The 19,749-nt window shown below is 32.8% G+C and overlaps 2 protein-coding genes across 2 annotated transcripts; both read right to left on the reverse strand.

Annotated features, from left to right (window-relative positions):
* Nucleotides 1-206: 206 nt before the first annotated feature.
* LOC102627438 (uncharacterized) lies at nucleotides 207-4,552 on the reverse strand. Its single transcript, XM_006474192.4, has 5 exons — nucleotides 4,076-4,552; nucleotides 3,384-3,487; nucleotides 3,074-3,250; nucleotides 691-2,549; nucleotides 207-457 (listed from the first exon to the last, which is right to left on the reverse strand). Exons 1-5 carry the CDS (start codon nucleotides 4,261-4,263, stop codon nucleotides 308-310), a joined length of 2,478 nt encoding a protein of 825 aa, XP_006474255.1. The 5' UTR covers nucleotides 4,264-4,552; the 3' UTR covers nucleotides 207-307.
* Nucleotides 4,553-12,528: 7,976 nt separating this feature from the next.
* Nucleotides 12,529-14,710, reverse strand: LOC102627142 (pentatricopeptide repeat-containing protein At2g13600-like). The gene has a single exon (XM_025097219.2). It carries the CDS (start codon nucleotides 14,444-14,446, stop codon nucleotides 12,677-12,679), a length of 1,770 nt encoding a protein of 589 aa, XP_024952987.1. The 5' UTR covers nucleotides 14,447-14,710; the 3' UTR covers nucleotides 12,529-12,676.
* Between the last annotated feature and the right edge of the window lie 5,039 nt (nucleotides 14,711-19,749).

Raw genomic sequence — 19,749 nt, forward strand, 5'->3', positions numbered from 1 at the left:
TTTTCAAGTAAACATGATCAGTACATTGGCCATTATTGTTGTAGAATTTGGTGCAAAGCTACTGAATTCAGATAGAATCATAAAAGAGATGGAATGAAATAAGAGATCTTTAAGGCTTTCAATTATTACACTACAACAGAAACTCGTATTGACATACATGTTGGTCTCCGTAACTTGCCAAAATTTTGGATTACTGACAGAAAATGTGGATTAGAAGAGAAGCACAGAACCGCATTTTATTTCTCACTAAAGAATAATAATTACAAAATGTATGTATATACAGTGGTACCCATCAATAAAGCAAACCTCACATTTCTGATAAAAGATTGCTGATTTTCCGAAGCTCCTTGAGAGCAGTCACGGCTGTAGCTTGTCCTTTGCCAACCAGAACATTTTTTGAGAAGTTCTCCCGTGACCCTAACTGACCATGTTCTTGCTGTAAGACAGACTCAATTACCTGGAACACACGATTAATACAAGGATCAGGACAAGTACCAGCAATCAAAACTTTCTATCCCAAGGTGTAACACATTATATCAAAAGCAAATAGAAATATAATAGCTCCCGGTCAATCAATCGCAAGTTGGAGGAGCTAATAGACACTACCAATTTGCTCTGCTAATATTATATATTTTTCAATAATGAAGTATTTTCGAACATGCAAATGAGAGTGCAAAAAGAGAATGTAACCTGAATATGTTCAAGCATAGACTGCCCAAGATTCTTTAATGTCCCCATCACATTCTGGTCAACAGTTTCTCCTTTGCTGCTAGAAGACGACTTACAAGAACCATCATTACTAGAGGCACCTTTGCTATTACTCTGATTACTTTCATTATTGGCGGAAATTTTGGTCTCAGTGGCAACTCCTCCTTTCTCAGATGTCTCTTCACCAGCACTGTTTCGTCCAAACTTCCAAAACCACTGAAACTTACCAGAAAGAACCTTCCGTACCGTTTGTGATTTTTCCAAAGAATCATTATTGCTTTGAGAATCTTTAACGATGTCATCAGGGGTCTGTGAGACGGGAAGAGGAGGACTTTCAGGCATAGTATGGGATTGGCGGTCATTTTCATCAACAGATGAATTTGAAGCAACGCTGCTTTTTTCTGAGTCATTTTCATTGTCATTGGCACCACTAACAGGACTTGCTGGGTCTGAGAATATAGAGGAGTTTTCCTCACTGCCAGCATTGCCGGTCAGATATCTCTCATCAGATGTACAAGCAAATTCCCTGTTGACACTGTCTTGTCTCTGGACCTCAGCTTCTACTGAGGGTTGATCCTTCTCGGTAGAAACTTCCAAGATACCATCTTTCTCACTATCTTCCTCAAAGCCAAGTTCCTTGGACAAATCCTCAAGCAAACTTCGCCTAATAGATGACCGATGTTTTGTGCCATTATCAACTGTTCTCGGGGTTGGGTCAGATTCTGTTCTAGATAACCTTAGTTTTACTTTTTCCAACCATCTTTTGTTCTGAGTTTGGTTTTGTTTCCCTGAGCTATCATGTCTTTGTTCCTCTGCCTTGTGCAGATCTCTCCACTTCCCTTCCCAATAACTATCAGGTACCACATTCAACGGAGTTCTTGGAGAAATAGACTCAGATGGAAGGCTGGAACCTCTCACCACCATTGGGTTATTCTGGTTATAAACCCCACTAAATGGGGGAGATGATGATGAGAGATTAGCATCTAATGCAAGAGCCTGTAAAGACTTTGCCTTTCCTATAATTTTTTTCAGATTTATGTTCACTGGAAAATTCAACAGTCTCTGAAGACAAGTAGTTGCATTCTCAGTGGCAAGCAGGGAAGATCGTATATAAAGCATCATGGAAACTGCCATAGCAGCAATTAATGCTCCTCGGGGTGAACTTAGGATTCCAAATCCAGAGCCTGCATCATCTTCAGTATCTTTGTTTACTTTGCTACTGTCTGATGCAAATATCTCGTCCCATATTATCAAAAGATCTCCAAGAGAAAACTCTCGTCCAAATAAGACACGTAACCAACGGAGTCCAAAATACTGCGGTTCAACTCCAAGCTCAACTAGATGGCTGTGCAAAGATGAATCAGCCACAGACAACAAATGGTACATAGCAGAAGAAGCTTCAATGACAGGAAGTAAGCAAGTAAGAGACCCATCTGCATGGGAGTGAGCAAAAAAATCTGCCATGGAAACCGAACCCTGGCTTCCAACCATCAAAGCATCAAACATACAGTAAGCATCATGTTCCATAAATTTCTCAGACAAGACAATACCCAGTTCACCTTCAGCTCCGTAAGCGTCACTTAGCTGTACAATTGTCTGTATCTCAGGATCAAGCTCATCAACACTCCTAACCTTAACTGAATTTCCATGGGAGCCAATCTCATCTTCCATGGAATCTAAAAACTTTTTAAAATCAAAATTATATGTTAGGTCATTTTCATGAAATGATAAGCCATCAAATTTGTCCGTGAAGTGATCTTCATGTTCGTTTCGAACTTGAGAAAGACGCTCAACATCAACATGAAGAACGTATAACAACGGAGCCAAGAGTTCATGCATTCCTGTTTAAAAAATTAAAAAGAAAACAGGAATGTTAAACTTTCTGAAAAAGGGCTCTCATTGGATAGGGGAGAAAAAATGCATGTTTAGGAGGAAAGGGCAGAGGGGCTAAGCAATTGAGAAGTAAAATTACATCAGAACTTTAGCAGTCAAATTGACCGGACTGAAGCTTCATTTGAGATTTTGAGCTAAAAATACAGCCATGGGAAACACCTATAACCTTACTGCATGTGGTAATTTATATTTCAAGATCAAGTGCCATAAGATTCTTCACCCTTTCAATTGCTCCCAGATGAGATTTAATGGTGGGTATTCAGTAATGTTACCTTTAATTTGAAGTTAAAATAATAGAGGGAGAATGGGGCAGCTACTATTATTGCTGCATTTGTCTCAAATAGAAACTTGACAGAATGAAGTGGAAGAAGAGAGTTAATAGGGTTACCTATAGATTATATGAGTTAATAAATTCTTAAGTATTTTGGGAAAATAAACGCTAGCCCAATTGCTCTTATATTTAACATGTTACCTTGTCTGTAACCAAATTCTGGATGCCTAAGGCACCATAATAACAAGATTCGCCTTAACATGCCTTGGCATCCTGGTGTCTGGAAGTAGCTCCCATGTTCTGGATATAATCGTGAAAGGTCTTGATCAACCATCTTTTCCAACTCGGCACTACGAAAGAAACGTCCCCATGTGCTATCTGCATGGATTCATGACACAATCAATGCACAGACACGTGCAAATTAACAATGCAGGTGTCTAATAACTAGGTGCACCAAATGCCGAATACATACAAAATGTGACTACCGTCTGAGCAGAAAAATCATTATTACCTGGGTTTTGTGAAAGTGGATTGTCCATAACGAGGTCAGGAGAATTACTTCCATCCTTGTGCCAATGTGGATCAACAAGTAGGTGTCTTCTTATTTCGGCATATCTAACATAACAAAAAACTTCAACTTATATCTAACAGCCTCAAAAAGAATCTTAGACCATAACATAGAGAAGTTACACTAACATAGCATCTTGATCAAGTACCACAAAACATGACATAGAATACAAAATAACAAGCACCAAAAAATAAATAAATAAATAAAAATCTTCAAATAGTTCATAGCAAAACTAAGCTTCAAAATTTTTCATAAAACAAGTTAATCAAACTTGATATAACCAACTTAGCATAATATTCACAGTACCAATTGGCCTCTATTAGCCCCAGGAGAGGACTCCCCTACCACAGCACGGAAACAACAAAACATCAAGAAACTTAAGCATGATCTCAATCAAACAAGGCAAACACAGTTCTCAAAGGATCAACATCAACCTACTTTATGTAGCCAAGCTAGATTATATATATATATATAGAAGTTCCAAGCTGAAGGAATCAAGGAGTTTATAGCCGCCATTAGAAAATCGTCATGGAAAATGAAAAATTGAAACTTTTTGGGTATTTTTCGGAGTTCGTTTCAAACAAAATGCAAGCATCCAAAAAAAAAAAAAATCAACAAATATAAGCAAAGGTTACCTTCTTCTAGAATCAGCTGTGACTCTACGAAGATCCTCAATAGAAGAATAAGAAGAAGGCAAAATCCCAAGATTAATACGCCACTGGACTCCTCTAAGATTTGCAAGCGGCCCAGATCTCTCCGACACCGAGCCGACAGACCTCGTCGGCGATTCCTCAAATGAACCCGCCGCCGAAACCACCGACATGTCGTAAATTTATTTTCTCAAATTTACAACAACAGAATTAAGCAACAACCCAGATGCTGAATTGTCACCAAAATGCCAAAGCAACTAACGAAATCGAAACTTCCAAAAGAAAAAAAAATTATAAAAATTGAAATTCAATTAGTTAGAAGTAATAAAGACTCGAGCTTTATTTAGAGAAAGAGAAGAAAATAGGAAATTTGTTTGTTTCATTTTGCTGTTCAAAAAGAGATGATGAGTTGAGCTGTCTTCTTCTTCTTTGAGACAAATTGAGAACAAAGAAAAACGCTCCAATTTAATCCATTTTAATGGCTCTTTTTTTTTTTTTTTTTTCTAATTTACATGTATTCGTTTGCATGACTACGACTGAAAGGAGTGATTAAGAAAATGAATTTTTTTTTCTTTTTTTTTCCAACTTTCCAAAATAATTAATATTTTGGTGGTTTGTTTTTCTTTTTTCTTTTTATTTTCACTTTAATGTGAATGATTTATGAGGTATGTTATGTCTTTATGAGTTGTTGTAACTACGTTCTAAAATTTGTTAATAAGTCGTATTTAATATTGTACCTTGTATATAAATGCTAAAAAAATTTATTAAAAAATAACTCTCTTTATATAAATTAGGAGCAATAATGTACATGTAAAATTTCTTTTCTTAATTATTATATAATAATCTACTTATTGGAATTCTATCGATTATAACTTGAAAATTTTACTTTCACCCAGGCCAAAAAATTGAGATAAATTTAACATTCAATTAAGAATGGTCTCTCATATAAAATTTGATGTGAGACCATATATCATTCTTGTATTATCCCTTTTGATTTGTTTTGTTATTATTATTATTTTGCTGTTTTCATGGCACAAACAGTTTGCGTGTCATGAATAATAATATTGAATAAAGTGTTTCCTAATAAACGTTTTTGTGAAAAAAATAACAGTAAATGCTCCAACTAAGGTAATGATGAAGCTTGGTAATTAAGTATCGAGGGACAAGCATCCTTCATTTCTTAGCTGGTACTCCAAATTGGACTAACAAGATCTTATTAACTTTGCAATGTTGTTCCTTTTCACTATATTTGCCCAATATAAAAACTTTATAAAGTATGGTATAATTGGTTGAAAAGTTGACGTAGACCTAATTTTGTACTGTTGCATTTAGAGAAATGTTATTTTCATTAAAGTTTTAGAGTTTTTTTTTTCTTAAAAAAAAAATCCACCAAGAGGTGGGGGGTTACGCATAACTCCTACCTATAGCATTAAAATTTTAATATTTAATGTTAGAAAAATAAATAGTGAGACCCACTCAAAATGTGCACGATATCAATGGAGTAGAATACGAATCTTACAAGATTTTTTACTTTCGTTAAATGGGACCTACTCAAAATGTGCCCTAAAAATAGCATGATATGTTATTTTTTTCAACACTTAAGTTGAAAAAGATTAAATTTTGAAGTACCTTACCACATGCGAGGATTATTCAAGGGGTTGAAGCAATGTCTTTCTCTGTTAAAAAAAAAAAAGGATAAATCTCTTGTTTATTGGCACAAACTTGTGAGTTATACTCCATATATCCTAAGTTGTGATGTAATTAGATGAATTCATATTTCGACTCTCAATAGTCCTATAATTGAATTAAGATTTATGCTTTTATTCTAAACTTATAGTTTGCATCAACCTGTTGAAATAACGAAATTTAAAATAGGTAAAATAATTAGCTGAGACAAAAATGAATTTATACTTCCTACTGCATGCGGTGCAAGTAGTGGGAGTACCGTAAAGAAGAAATAGGCCAAAGATTGTCGGAAGAACGAGGCAAGGTTATTAAATTAACTATTTTTTTCATATAAATAAATTTTAAAAAAAACAAATTCAAATGGAATTTATTTAAGAAAATTAAAATGTTATTTATATTAAAAAATGACTTTCTATCTCTTTATATTTAGTAAATATATATTGCATTAAGGTAAATGGTCAAAAGAGTTTAGATCAATACAATGATAAAGTAGCTTAAGAATATACACTTAAATTAGAGGCTCCAACTCTTCTAGGCGTGCTATTAAGTATGGGCATGGATTGAAAAAATAAATAAATAAATAAACGATTAATCGAAATGATAAATATTCATTTTTTTTTTAAATTTTCTTTTTGATGAATCAAGACAAAATTGAAAGAATTTGACCGAATGCAATTGGGCATTAAGCAAAAACGATAAAGACTAAGCACGAGAAAAGTCGCGTCGATGAGGCTTGTCGAATGCTACACATTATTACTTATAAAAATAAAATAAAATAACTTTTACCCAATAAAATGCGGATACGCTAAAGTGGAGGGGCTCCAAAAGAAATTTGGCACATAATATTCTAAGCATATCCTGACATGACGTGGCACAGACGTGTCTTTATCTCTACAAGCAACATCTAAATCTATCTAATCATTTTATGACCGTACGGCTCGTTTTGATTATGAAACCATGGAAACGTGATAAAATATGTCGCGTGTAAGACCGTGTCCATTTGTCACCTTAGATGAATTCATGTAACAAATTTTAAGTTCCTGTTTTTATTAGGTACAGGCGAAATTCATGAGACACGAGGTTTGCAAATCACGAGGAATTTGGCTTTTTTTAAAAAAAAAAAGATTATTGATCATGCTATTTATAATTATATAATTACTGAGATTAATTTATATTAATTCTAATACGATACCGTTCAAATATTTAATCCTCTCAATATTTGAGAGACGTCAACTCTCCTCCTAAGAGAAATACTGTCTTTACTCAAATTTTAAGAAAAGAAATTTAAATTAAATCCCCTGCAATGTATTTATAGGGGCTTGAATCATTTCTCCCACACTTGTAAGAGAATGACTCTAACCACCGAGTTAGACCCTAGTGGGTAGGAATTTGGCCATTAACGGAGCAGAATTGAGTTGCTTTTTAAAATAATAATAGTAATGTCACAAATTTTGTATAAATTTATTTTATACAAACGGGAATGAAATTATTCTATTTGTTTGATTAAATTTATTTTATAAACGGATAAGAAATAATTGTATTCGTTTGATTAAATCTTATGACAAATATTAGATGAAAATTATTTTTTTCCGAATGGTAGTTTCGACATTGCCCCTGCCCCTTTTGATATACTTCTCATTATCTCCAATTATAGTTGGTTTAACGAGCATGTGGTGAAGACTTATGTTAAAACAGATGATTCTTTCAATAGCAAAACTAATATTTTTATGAGGTGATAAATATTGACAAGAAAATAATAATGAATTTGATCGTTGCGAATTATTGGACGTTCTCAGACATATAATAAGACCATAATTTTGCATTAATTTCAGATTATAAATTATGTTAGCATTTTTTTAATTTTAAATATTAATATTTTTTATAATACAATTTAAAATCTTAATTAAATGATAAGATATTGACAGTAGTAGCCGTCAAGAAGAACTCGCGCATTTGTATAAAATTATAGATAAATGGTTCTATTTTTCAATTTAATTGGTTGGAAAGTCAAGCTTTCGTCGAACGTCGAATCTCAATGCCCATGATAATCGATGCTTAATATCATTGTCTTACAGAAGCAATAAAGCACTTTAAAAAAAAAAAAAAATGGGACCCAAAATAAGTAATTTGATATACAGTGTATGTTGCCGCACGTACGCTTGATGGTGCACAAGTTTTAAATGAGAAATTCTACCATAAGACCCATTACTCTCTTAATGAATTCTCACCATATGCACAATCATACATCATAATGTGTTTGATTAGATGCACTAAATCAAATCTCCTTAAAATAAATCACTTGTTAATTTAGACAAATTAGGGCACAAGGCAATTTCCCATTAATATTTGTATTTCCACTAATTACAACACATTTACTTTTAGGTTATGAGTTGTATGACTCACTCAACCTAGTGCACCCACCACCATTTGTTGTTGTCCATTATTTTTTAAGAAAGCGTTGCTGTCCAATTAGAGTTTTATTGATATGTGAATGTTACGCATTTCAAATCAAACATGGAGACTATCATTAAAATTCTTTTGTGTTGGATACAAAAGAAGGCATTATAATTTGAGTAATTCCTTTTGTTTTTCCCCAAAAATAATCAATATGTTGTTAACACATGGCAACCAAGCAATCAATCCTATAAAGTCCATCACTTTTTGACCAAATTCCATCATATTATGTTTCATGTCATTTTCTTTTTTATATTTTAAAATATATATTTATCTTTTTTTTAAAAAAAACTCCAATTAAGCTACTAATAATTTATTTATCGTGGAATCGTATTTTAGTATGGCAAAAAAAAAAAAAATCATTGTGTATAAGAATGAATGGAGTGCGAGTGTCTTTATTTTTTTAATGCGGACACACTGTTAAGCCATGTGATATAATATAGTTAATTTTTAATATATTATAAAATTATACAGTGTAATAACATTACAGACTGACTCTATTAAACCTCATGAATTATAAATGTGTCCGCATAAGAAAAATGAGCACGTCCACAGTGGAGAAAACATTTTCATTACATTAAGATAAAAACGTTACTAAAATATAAAAATACACATATTTTAATACATGTGTTAGCATGAATTTTATGTTTTTATTTTTTACTAGTATCTTCACTTTACTAAAGTGAGGATGCTCTCATATTATATATAATCATTCTCAAGTGCGACACCCTCATTTTTTTATTACAGACACACTCTTAAACCATTTGGTTTATTTTTTAATAAACTGTAAAGTCATGCGGTTTATGAGAGTTAAAAACCAACTCTCTCAAACCTCATGGTTTAAAAGTGTGTCTGTATTAAAAAAAAAGAGGACACAATACGTACATACATATGCATATACATATACATAAACACACACACACACATATATACCTATATAAATGAATTTTTTTTAATATATTATTGTGGAGTTATGTTCCGTTGTTCCTTATAATTTGCAAAAGGAGTGACCCATAAAGGCATAGCATGTTACATGCATCACTATTTTTGTTTGCATGTTATGAATTAGTGGTCTTTAATTTGGATTTATCTGGGGAATGATTTGATGTGGCACACAAGACAACCATATCCTTCTTCATTATCTCTCCGTCATAAACATTTTTGACCTTTTAATATTTTGAGATCTATTTGCATGGTTCCTTTCCCAATAACTTTTTTATATGTATATACATATTCTCCCAAATCCTAATCATTGTATTTTCAATCTCTTACGAGATCTTTGTTTCTTTCATTAGCTAATTTGCTGCCAAATTCAAAAGGAGCCCATTATGCTGGCACTAGAATTTTTTATGAAATAATTTCATGCTTCTAGATATAAGCAGATCGAACCAAAAGCTCGAATCACTTGCTTCAAATTGTTTCTACAATTCATTGATTCCACCAGATTAGTCAATCCGCTTGTATACGTGGCGGGATTTCCAAATTCTTATCATTGTTTGGTTTCGTTATTTGATTTGGCGGGCGGGTAGGGCGGTGCCTCCGTCCTCAGAACAATTAATATTTTTTTTGAAAAACCTCAGAACAATTAGTTAAGAATACGTAACTCTCTCAAATTATCATTAAGGTTATGTTACAAGTGACTAGATAAAGCTCCATTATGATCGAATGAGACAAGAGTGCTCTTACCTATATTAAATTCAATCCTCTTGGATTACCAAGCGCCTGATATCATCATTGTTTTATTTAATCATATATATATATATATAATATCATTGTTTTATTTAATGCATGGACAGCAACGAGTCTCAATCGAATCACATATTAGGCATCAAGTGCAACCAAATGATATTCCCATATTATAATTTAGATACGTGACATATGGAGACTTATAACATGTTAATTGTGAATTTGACGAAATCTTAATATAATTTTTTTCCCGTAATAAAAAAAAGTCAATTAAAACGAATAAAATATGATCATTTAATGATAATTAGGTTCAGGTTGTGGAGTTCGATCGATATCAGCCCTAATGGTGCGATATTTATAGCTTTAATTAACGATGAGGTCTTCGGTTCGAGGCTTAATTAACTAAAATTTTCGATTTGAGACTTGAGAATACAGCTGCGTTAAATACTTGTTGAGAGAGTTTTGCCGCCCTAATGGTCATACTCAGCTCGAATCTAGATTAATCAAGACCTAATGTAATCACCAAATAATTTAATACATCAAAAAAAAAAATTAATGACGAGTCAAAGTTTCCAAAGTGCTTTGGCATGCAATTTGGCACCACCACCCCCAATAAACATGGCCGTTCCGTATTTCATTTTTCTTTGTCTTGAATGAAAAAGACTTGTTTTGTTGAATCCGCACGATTTTTTTGTCCTCTCCCCTAAAACTCAAAGAATACATGACAGAGAAAGTTATCAAAGTTAATACGAAACATCCATGGCCATATTCAATACTCTTCTACACTGGAAGACTTTATTAACATTTTTTTTTTTAATTATCAATCTTCACATATTACAATTTTTCCATTACGCGTGGGTCATAGCATCCACTCGATTACTTGCGAAGAAGGCCGGGCAGGCTGGCTGGTTTTGTTTGTTATAATAATCTTTCTACTTGTAATTTTAATTTTGGTTGTTTTGAAGGCCTACATTTGACTAAAATAAACCCCCAAAAAAAATAATGTTCAACGTCCAAGAATTACAAGGAATATAGCAAAAGTGCATAATAGATTTCTTTTCTTCGTTTTAAAAATATCAAAACAACAAGCGAGTGGTCATGAAGAGAATGGAGTAAAGAAGATGGCAACAAATAAGTTAATTAACTAAGTTTTATTTAATTTACGGTGGGGACACCAAAACCAAATACATAAAATATGAAGTGAGGGAAACTTGTAAAATGATTCCAGTGAAAGCGAAATAAAATTTATATTTAGACTCTTAGATAAACATGATTATTCTTACGTTAATTTCCTTTTGACCATATAATTAATTACGTCTAGACTCAAATAGAAAATTACCATTTACCTTTTAAATGGAAAATTTGTCCCATACATATTATATGCTGCTCACTTTTTGTCTTCGAAATATATATACATATATAGCCAATAATCCCACCTCAAAATGAGTGGAAAAGGAATAAAAATAAATAGTAACCAATTTAATTTTTTTTTATCTAATTGCTTTTCTTTGACCTAAACAGGAAAAAAAAAAAAAAACTCCCCGCACTAAAAGATTTGGGGTCCATGGAATGACTGAAAAAGAGAGGATTATACAAGAAAATGCGAAATGCTTATATATATTTAATCCAATAAGATTCAGCACAAGAAAAGAAAACAGGCAGGGACAGCTATGGGAACCAAAATTAAAAGTATTTTTAAACCTGTAATTAGTTCTCGGAGAGTGTGTTTATTTAAAGTGAAAACAACAAGCATGACACCGACGATTGATTTAAGACCAATCAAATGTGGCTGCGATTCGAAAGGTCCAACACAATCAACACCCATGTGGAGTTTGTGACTACAATTTGGTAGGCAATTGTAGGGACCCCCAACTCCGATCAACCAACAAGGCATTCGCTTATCGAGATTATTTGCTTCACAGCCCACAATTTCTTTGCAATCATCTTTTTATTTTTCTTCTAATTTTTTTTTTCTCAAATTTTGAAATATTCGGATGTAACCAAGGTTCAAGTATCGTAGGTGGCCCAAAACATTTTTCACGATTCAAGGGTTCATTAAAAATCTAAATCTATACAATTAAGAGGATAAATGGCAAAATCTACTCATACTTAAAAATCGCTCCCTTTGCTGCATGCGACGGATTGACACGTGAGTAAGTTGGCTTATCTAAGGAAGTTGAGTACTTGAAATCAGATTATATCTCAAAAAATTTTACAAAATCAATTAAAGCTAATGTTACAATTTGTCTTTAATACTATAATCAAACTTTTACTGATATCAGAACAAGAATGCGGTTTCCTTTACTAATTTTGCAATTTATTTTCACCTAAAGCGTCTAGTTTCTTTCCCAATATAATGCTGAAGGAGGTGGGCTCGCTGGGTTTCATTAATTCCTAATCTCTTATATTGATCTTGTTGTCGTTCGTCTGTAATTTGCATGGTTTGTTCGGTTCGTGCTCTTTTTTTTCATCATTAGAAATCATAATTACTTTAAATTAAATTAACATATCTTAAAACTTCATCAACAGCCACCGCAGGATACACGCTCACACATATCAAATTTACTTTTCTTCGCTTAAATGTTCCACCTGGATACATAGAAATTAATTATTGATATTGGGTTGTCCATTTTACTTTTGCTTTTTGGCATTACAGCTAGAATGAATGTGATTTATACGAATGAGTTTATACGATTAATTTGTGACTCTAGCGATTTAAAAAAAAAATTGCTCCTCTTTACATATGGTGATGTTTTTTGTCTAACTTAAATGGCTTAAACAGACTTCACCTGCGGCCAAGCTTAAAGTTTTGAGCATGTAATTTATCTCTTCAATCTTAGAATGAGAAAATTCAGCTACCGTAAATTTTTCAAAAGTTCCTTGCACTTCAATCATACTATAGCTAGGCTCCTTTTTCAAGCCGCTATCTTTCAACATCTTTCTTGCCCCTGCAACATCTCCCCACATGCCATCTGAAGCATATAAGTTTGACAACAGAACATAAGGTGATGTAGTCGTAGGTTGCAGATGGAATAGCTGTTTAGCCAATCGTTCGCCAATGACAACATCTCTACGTAGCCGGCATGCTGAAAGCAAGGTCCCTAAAACAATTGGATCTTGCCCAAGTGGGAACTTTTTCGTGTACTCTTCTGCCTTGAGTAATTTGCCTGCCCGTCCCAATAAATCTATAAGACATGTAAAATGTTCTATGTCAGGGGAGATACCATAGGTTTTTTCCATAGAATTGAAGTAAGCTTCGCCCTCCTTCACTAGCCCTGCATGATTGCAAGCGGTTAAAAGTCCGATAAATGTAACTGAGTCTGGCTTTATCCCCGTTGCTTTCATCTGCTCAAAAAGTTTTAGTGCCGACCCTCCCAGACCATGATTTGCGTGTGCAGCAATGATGGTGTTCCACGAGACAACATTGCGATAGAGCATTTCGTTAAATAATTTGTATGAACAGCTAATCAAACCACATTTAGCGTACATGTTCACAAGGGCATTACCAACTCCCACATCTTGATTGAGCCTCATTCTGATTAGGTGAGCATGAATTTGCTTGCCATGTTGAACTGAAGCAAGTCCGGCACAGGCAGCAAGAATACTAGCAAAAGTAAAGTCATCGGGTCTCTCACCATGATTGTTTGACATCTCTTTGAAAACGCTCAAACCCTTTTCATAATCCACACAATGAGAGCAAGCAGCGATAAATGTGTTCCATGATATCAAGTCTTTCCCTTCAATCAATCTGAAGGCCTTCTCTGTTTCTCCTATCAAATTGAATTTTGAATACAAAGCCATTATCGTATTACCAACAAAAGGGTTTGACTCAAGTTTACCCTTTACGGCGAGGCAATGCAATATCATTCCCTTGCGCAAATCATTTGAAACAGAACAAATCTCCAACCCTCCAGCAAAACTAAACCGATCGGGCAGAAGACCTTGTCGGAGCATAAGTTTGAACACTTCGAATCCCTTTTCAGGCTGTTGGTTTTCCACGAACCCAGCAATTAATGCATTAAAAGAGACCAAGTTAGGTTCAAATGCTTCACCATAGACAAGCAAGGCATCACTAGAATATCCAACTTTCATATACATAGAAATGAGCGAGTTGCCAACAAACGAGATTGATGCATATCCAAATTTCAAAGAGTAAGCATGAATCTGTTGTCCTTTCACTAGTGACTGAATGCCAGCACAGGCACTTATGGCACTGGCAAATATGTACTCATTGGGCAAGAGGTGCATTTGAGAAAAAAGTTCAAGTGCCAATAAGTGTTCCCCGGCCTGGTGATGACCAGAAATCATGGCGGACCAAGATACAAGGTTTCTTTCGGACATTTCGTCAAACACTTTACGAGCTAAGATCATCTCGCCACATTTTGCATACAAGTTGAGGACATGGTTAGACACAATGACATCAGGTTGAATACCCATCTTCAAAACAGCAGCATGGAGTGAAATACCTTGCTGCAATGCCTTAGTCTTGGAGCAATGATGCAAGAGTGAGCTAATAGATTTTGCCATCATTTAAAAAGAATTATCATCCCAGCAAATAGTATAATGCATACTTCACACTCCTAGCAAGTAACAATGATAATATTGCATAAAATAACTGTTCATAAGTCATAACTTTGGAAAATGTTACCTGTAACTATGTGTGTTAAAAAGCTTTTAATTGTGGCACATAAAATGTTATATATAATTTTTTTTTTAATGAGAGCTCTTATTTTTCTCTAACATATTTTTGAACCGTGAAATTTAATAAAATAAAATTTTAATATTATTAAACTGTACGGTATAATAATACATCCGCAACAAAAGAAAAAATGAAGAAACCCGCACTTAAGATTGAATATATATATATATATATATATATATATATAATAGCTCTGTTTAAATTTTGTAAGATGGATTGCATACAGCTGCGGACCGATTGAGAGAGTACGTGATTAACTGGGCTCGGAATGTGGGCCTTGCCCCAGCTTGCTCAGTGTCTCCAAATTTTCAGCCCAAAACTTCATTTCGGTTAACTAGGCCTGGACTAACGGAAATAATACAAAGTGAAGTGAAGTGAAATACAGTTCCTGTGAATTTGATTTTAGGATGCCATTTAAGCCTCCATTTTAATTGTCAACTTAAAAAGACAATAACAAAGAGCCAAAAAAATCCATAAATTGCGGTGGAAAGCCCTAACAACCACGCAGCTGTTTCAATGAAGTGATGATGATCGTGATTCATCAAATCCTAAAAGCTTTAAAAGCAAACAAAAAGATGGGATAATAGAGGATGATTTGGTTTCTATCAATCAACAAAAAAGTCCAAAGTCTTTTTTTTTTCTAATTTTCTTCGGATTGACTATTACCTTTCCTCCCCTTTTTAACCCAAAAGATGAAAAATAGGATGATCCACCGCTTATGTTCCTTTTTTCAACACAATGATCAGTGCAAATCATTTTCACCAAAAAAATTCACCCACCAAGCTAGCACGGGATCTGTGATTTTCCTATTTAACAGAAAACTCAATCAAGAAAGTAGCCATTTGTAAAATCCTTTTTTTTTATATATATATATATATCTTAATCTTAATTGCATCAAGCAAGGTTAATAGTGACCATCCATTGAATTTTTTCGTTAGTTAGAAACTTGCGTCTCTTTTTCTTACTACTTTTTCTATCTTTCATAGTTGCGTCCCACTTCATAATTACATGTCACTTTAAATTCTAAGCATTCATTATACTACTCGCCTTCAATAATGTTTCACTCTCTGATCGACCGGGTAACCGATCGGATAAATAGTAAAATATATGAAATTTTATAACATTAGTATTTAGATTAGTATTATTGTTAGGAGAAATTCTAGAATATATTTGTTGTATTACAACCAATTAATGCATGCATGACATGTGTAATTGAGCTCAATACAACCACCACTTGCATGATAGTTTACAAAATAAATGCAAATATATCATGACATTATTTGCTGTTGTATGACTAACATAATACAACAAATGTATTCTAGAATTTCTCTATTGTTAAATATTATCATTTAAGGCAACAAATGGACTTAAGGGGTTTTTTTTTGGCTTATTTGATGTATTGAAATTAGGAGTGTTCGCGGATTGAATTTTGCAGATTAGACATCAATTCATATCCGATCCATGATTTTGCATATTATAAATTTTTAATCTAATCCAATCCACGGATTGATGAAATTCAATCAAAATCCAATACATACGTCTGCGCATACAATGCGGTTTTGACCCAATCTATATCTAATCTACTATTTTGCTGATTGGTTTGAGGCTTAAAATTTTTAATCATGTCTTATCCACGAACTAGCTAAATAAATAAAATTTAATATAAAAATAATTTTACTACTGATCAAATTCCAAATCAAATAAGATTTAAATAAATAAATTGTTTAAATAAAGCTATAATACATTTAAAGTTTCAAAATATAACACAACAAAAAGAAAAAAATCTCATTTGTTTAGATTAATTCATGAAAATTAATTACTTAGGAAGTTATATTTTTATTTTATATTATTATCAGATAAAATATAGTATAGTGTTAATATAATTATATTTTAACTTATCTACGGATTAAGCGGATCAGATTGGATTTTAAACACCCATAATGAAAATGGTACTTTATGACTATGACAGATTAATACAAACGAAGCCACACAGTACTTGATTTTAAGTTTCGGGAAAAAAAAAAGTTCTCGTATAATATTTATCTTGAGGTGTAATTGACAGTTTGCATTTTAGTGCATTACATTGGATTAAAATATGCTTCTTACACTAACCTATATTTGATCGAAATTTTTAGTTGCATTATACAACATTAAAAACTTAATTGTCATATTTAGACTACTATCTATGGTTTACAAAACTCACCGTTTCACTAATGTTTTAACCTTATTTATCAATTTCAGACTAAATTGGTGGCTGCGTCGCTACTCGCTACCCACATGCTATATGCTATAGCCAAGCCCAAGACACAGACAATAATACAAAGAACTCAGCATCAATTTTATAAGCTAGGGAAGCTTTTCGGTGACGTGTGAATGCGATGCATGTGGAATCTCGAAAATCATTTATCGGCCAGTGAAATGGTCGCACTCTTAACTCACATGTGGTGTATAAACGTAGCGACAATTGTGGTGGGGGCGACCCTCACATGCATCTTCTTCGATAGCCACCGTTGGGTTGTTTGACAACGCCAATGATCACTCCATCCAAAAATACTGCGTCCTTTTGAAAATCATGCATGCACATTCGGCACCGATAATTTCTTCTTTCTTCTTTTCCCATTTTTATGCAATATTTATTTTCTTCTATTATGTGATCCAATTTAACCTGCCATTCAATCAAAACAAGTTGCGAGTTTTGATTGACATTAATTTGCTCATTGAAAATGACTTTAGATTGCTGTCCTTTTCTTTGGTTTGCAAATTTGATATACCCAAATAAAACGAATGACAAAGCGATTTTCATTTGCTTTTATGGTAAGCAATTCTATAAAAGTTCATGGGATTAACTTACGATGAGAAGTTATCGACGGTCTTAAATTTATTTTATTATCTAAGTAGTTATTTTCAATTATTTTACGGCTCGTATATAAGTTTGATTTTAAAACCACTTAAAAATTTAAGAACCTGTCTCATATTCAAAAAATGATTGCTTCAATCTTATATTGTTAATCCAATAACTATTATCAGTTGAAATAAGAACTTTTTCTATCAAATTACACGTATAATATATGATAAAATAGGGAGTAAATTAATGAAACAACAACACGTGATAACGTGACTCACCAAGTCACCATTCGCAAATTCTCTTATGATATTTTCATTTTCATAGTTGTATAATTTCGACTAACAACTCTATGTCTAAAAAATACAAAATGTGATAAATTATCAATCTTAATAATGGGTTATACAACTTATTATTTAGTATCCTTAGAAAAATTGTTATCTAATATTGAAAAAAAAATGTAGAGGAGCGTAAAATAAATGTCCTTGTGGGTTGTTTGCTTTTGTTTCTACTTGTGCGGTATTTAAATTCTAGCTTCTGTTGTTTAGCCTTCGGATTTATTCTATTTTATCTGGCGGTGGTCGTCCCGTGGATAGAGTTTATGCACAAGCTTTTTAATAGCACTTAAAAATTTAAGAACCTGTCTAATACTCAAAAAATGATTACTTCAATCTTATGTTGTTAATCCAATAACTATTATCAGTCGAAAAAAGAACTTTTTTTATCAAATTACACGTATAATATATGATAAAGTATGTAGTAAATTAATGAAACAACATTACGTGATAACGTGACTCACCAAGTCTCCATTCAGAAATTCTCTTCCAACATTTTCACTTTCATAATTGTATAATTTTGACTAAACAACTCTATGTATGAAAAATGCAAAATATGATAAATTATCAATCTTAATAACGGATTATACAACTTATTATTTAGTGTGCTTAGAAAAATTGTTATTTAATATTTATAAAAGAAAGTAGAGGAGCGTATAATGAATGTCCTTGAGGGTTGTTCGTTTTTGTTTCTACTTGTACGGTATTTAAATTTTAGCTTTTGTTGTTCAGCCTTCAGATTTATCCCATTTTTGTCTGCCCGTGGTCTTCCCATGGACATAGTTTATGCATAGGCTTGTCATCTCTATAAATTAGTTGTTGCTAAAATATTTCTTTTTTTTTTTAAAAAAAATCAAAAGTCTTATTTATTTTATACATAAACTTAAAGATTATTACTATGGCCGGTAATAAGATATGATTTTGGAAGAGAAATTAAGTGATTGTTAATCATAATTAAATTGACACTCAAATACTCTTTTAGTTTGCTTTGAATTTATCTCAAGAAAATAACACAAAATAAAGAATTATTCAAAAAAATTGACCTACATTAGCTGTATATTTTATTTGTGGCTTCTACATTATTTATTCTATGAACTCGATTATACACCATTGTATAAATCTTAAAAAAATAGAATCTGATGATATATTTAATATCCTTAAATAATTGAAAAATCATATCAAAAGAGACTTTAATGTCTGACTGCCATTTTCCTTCTAATTTATTTCAAGTATCCATTTAGATCGCACAACCCAACCATTGGAATTTGGAATGAAGTTGTTGTTATGATGATATTAATAGAAGAAATCAGTGATTATCAGAAGAAAACAAGTGTGGGTTGGAGTGTACGCGTTTTCTTACTTTTGACTATTCGAAATGTCAATAAACTTGTATGCACTCATTCGATCGTTAGCTTTAAATCTTCAAAAAGTAACCTAAGAAAAATTAGGCCTAATCACTCAATCTAGCTAGCATCTATCTTTTAGATTTTGCCTTCTAGAATAATCAACCTTTATTATACTCATCGTATGATATAACACCCTCACGCTCTTACATAAAAATCTCAATTTTTTGTAATCGATTACAAGTCTTTTTTTTTTTTCGCTTTTCTAATAATTATTTTATTTTATTTTATCTTGAACGTGTGATGTTTTATATACAATACAAACAATTATGTACCATTAAACAAAACTTTTGTGGTGTGATGAAAAACTTAAAAAAAAGTGTAAACTTGGGGTGGGCCGGGTCGGGCCCGGTCCTCATGTGCTGTCCGTAATTGGAACCAGAAATCAAATCGAGGCTAATATTGTCATTTCGGCTGAAACGCCCCACAGCTTGCGCGCGAATTTTTCCCGTCTTCCATCTCTCTGACTCTGTTAACCTGAAAAGAAGATTAAAAAAAAAATAAAAATCTGTAATTAATCAGGCATTAATTGACGGATACCAAAATGATAAAGA

This window comes from Citrus sinensis, chromosome 9 (assembly GCF_022201045.2).
Source record: "Citrus sinensis cultivar Valencia sweet orange chromosome 9, DVS_A1.0, whole genome shotgun sequence".
NCBI classification, from domain to species: Eukaryota; Viridiplantae; Streptophyta; class Magnoliopsida; order Sapindales; family Rutaceae; genus Citrus; species Citrus sinensis.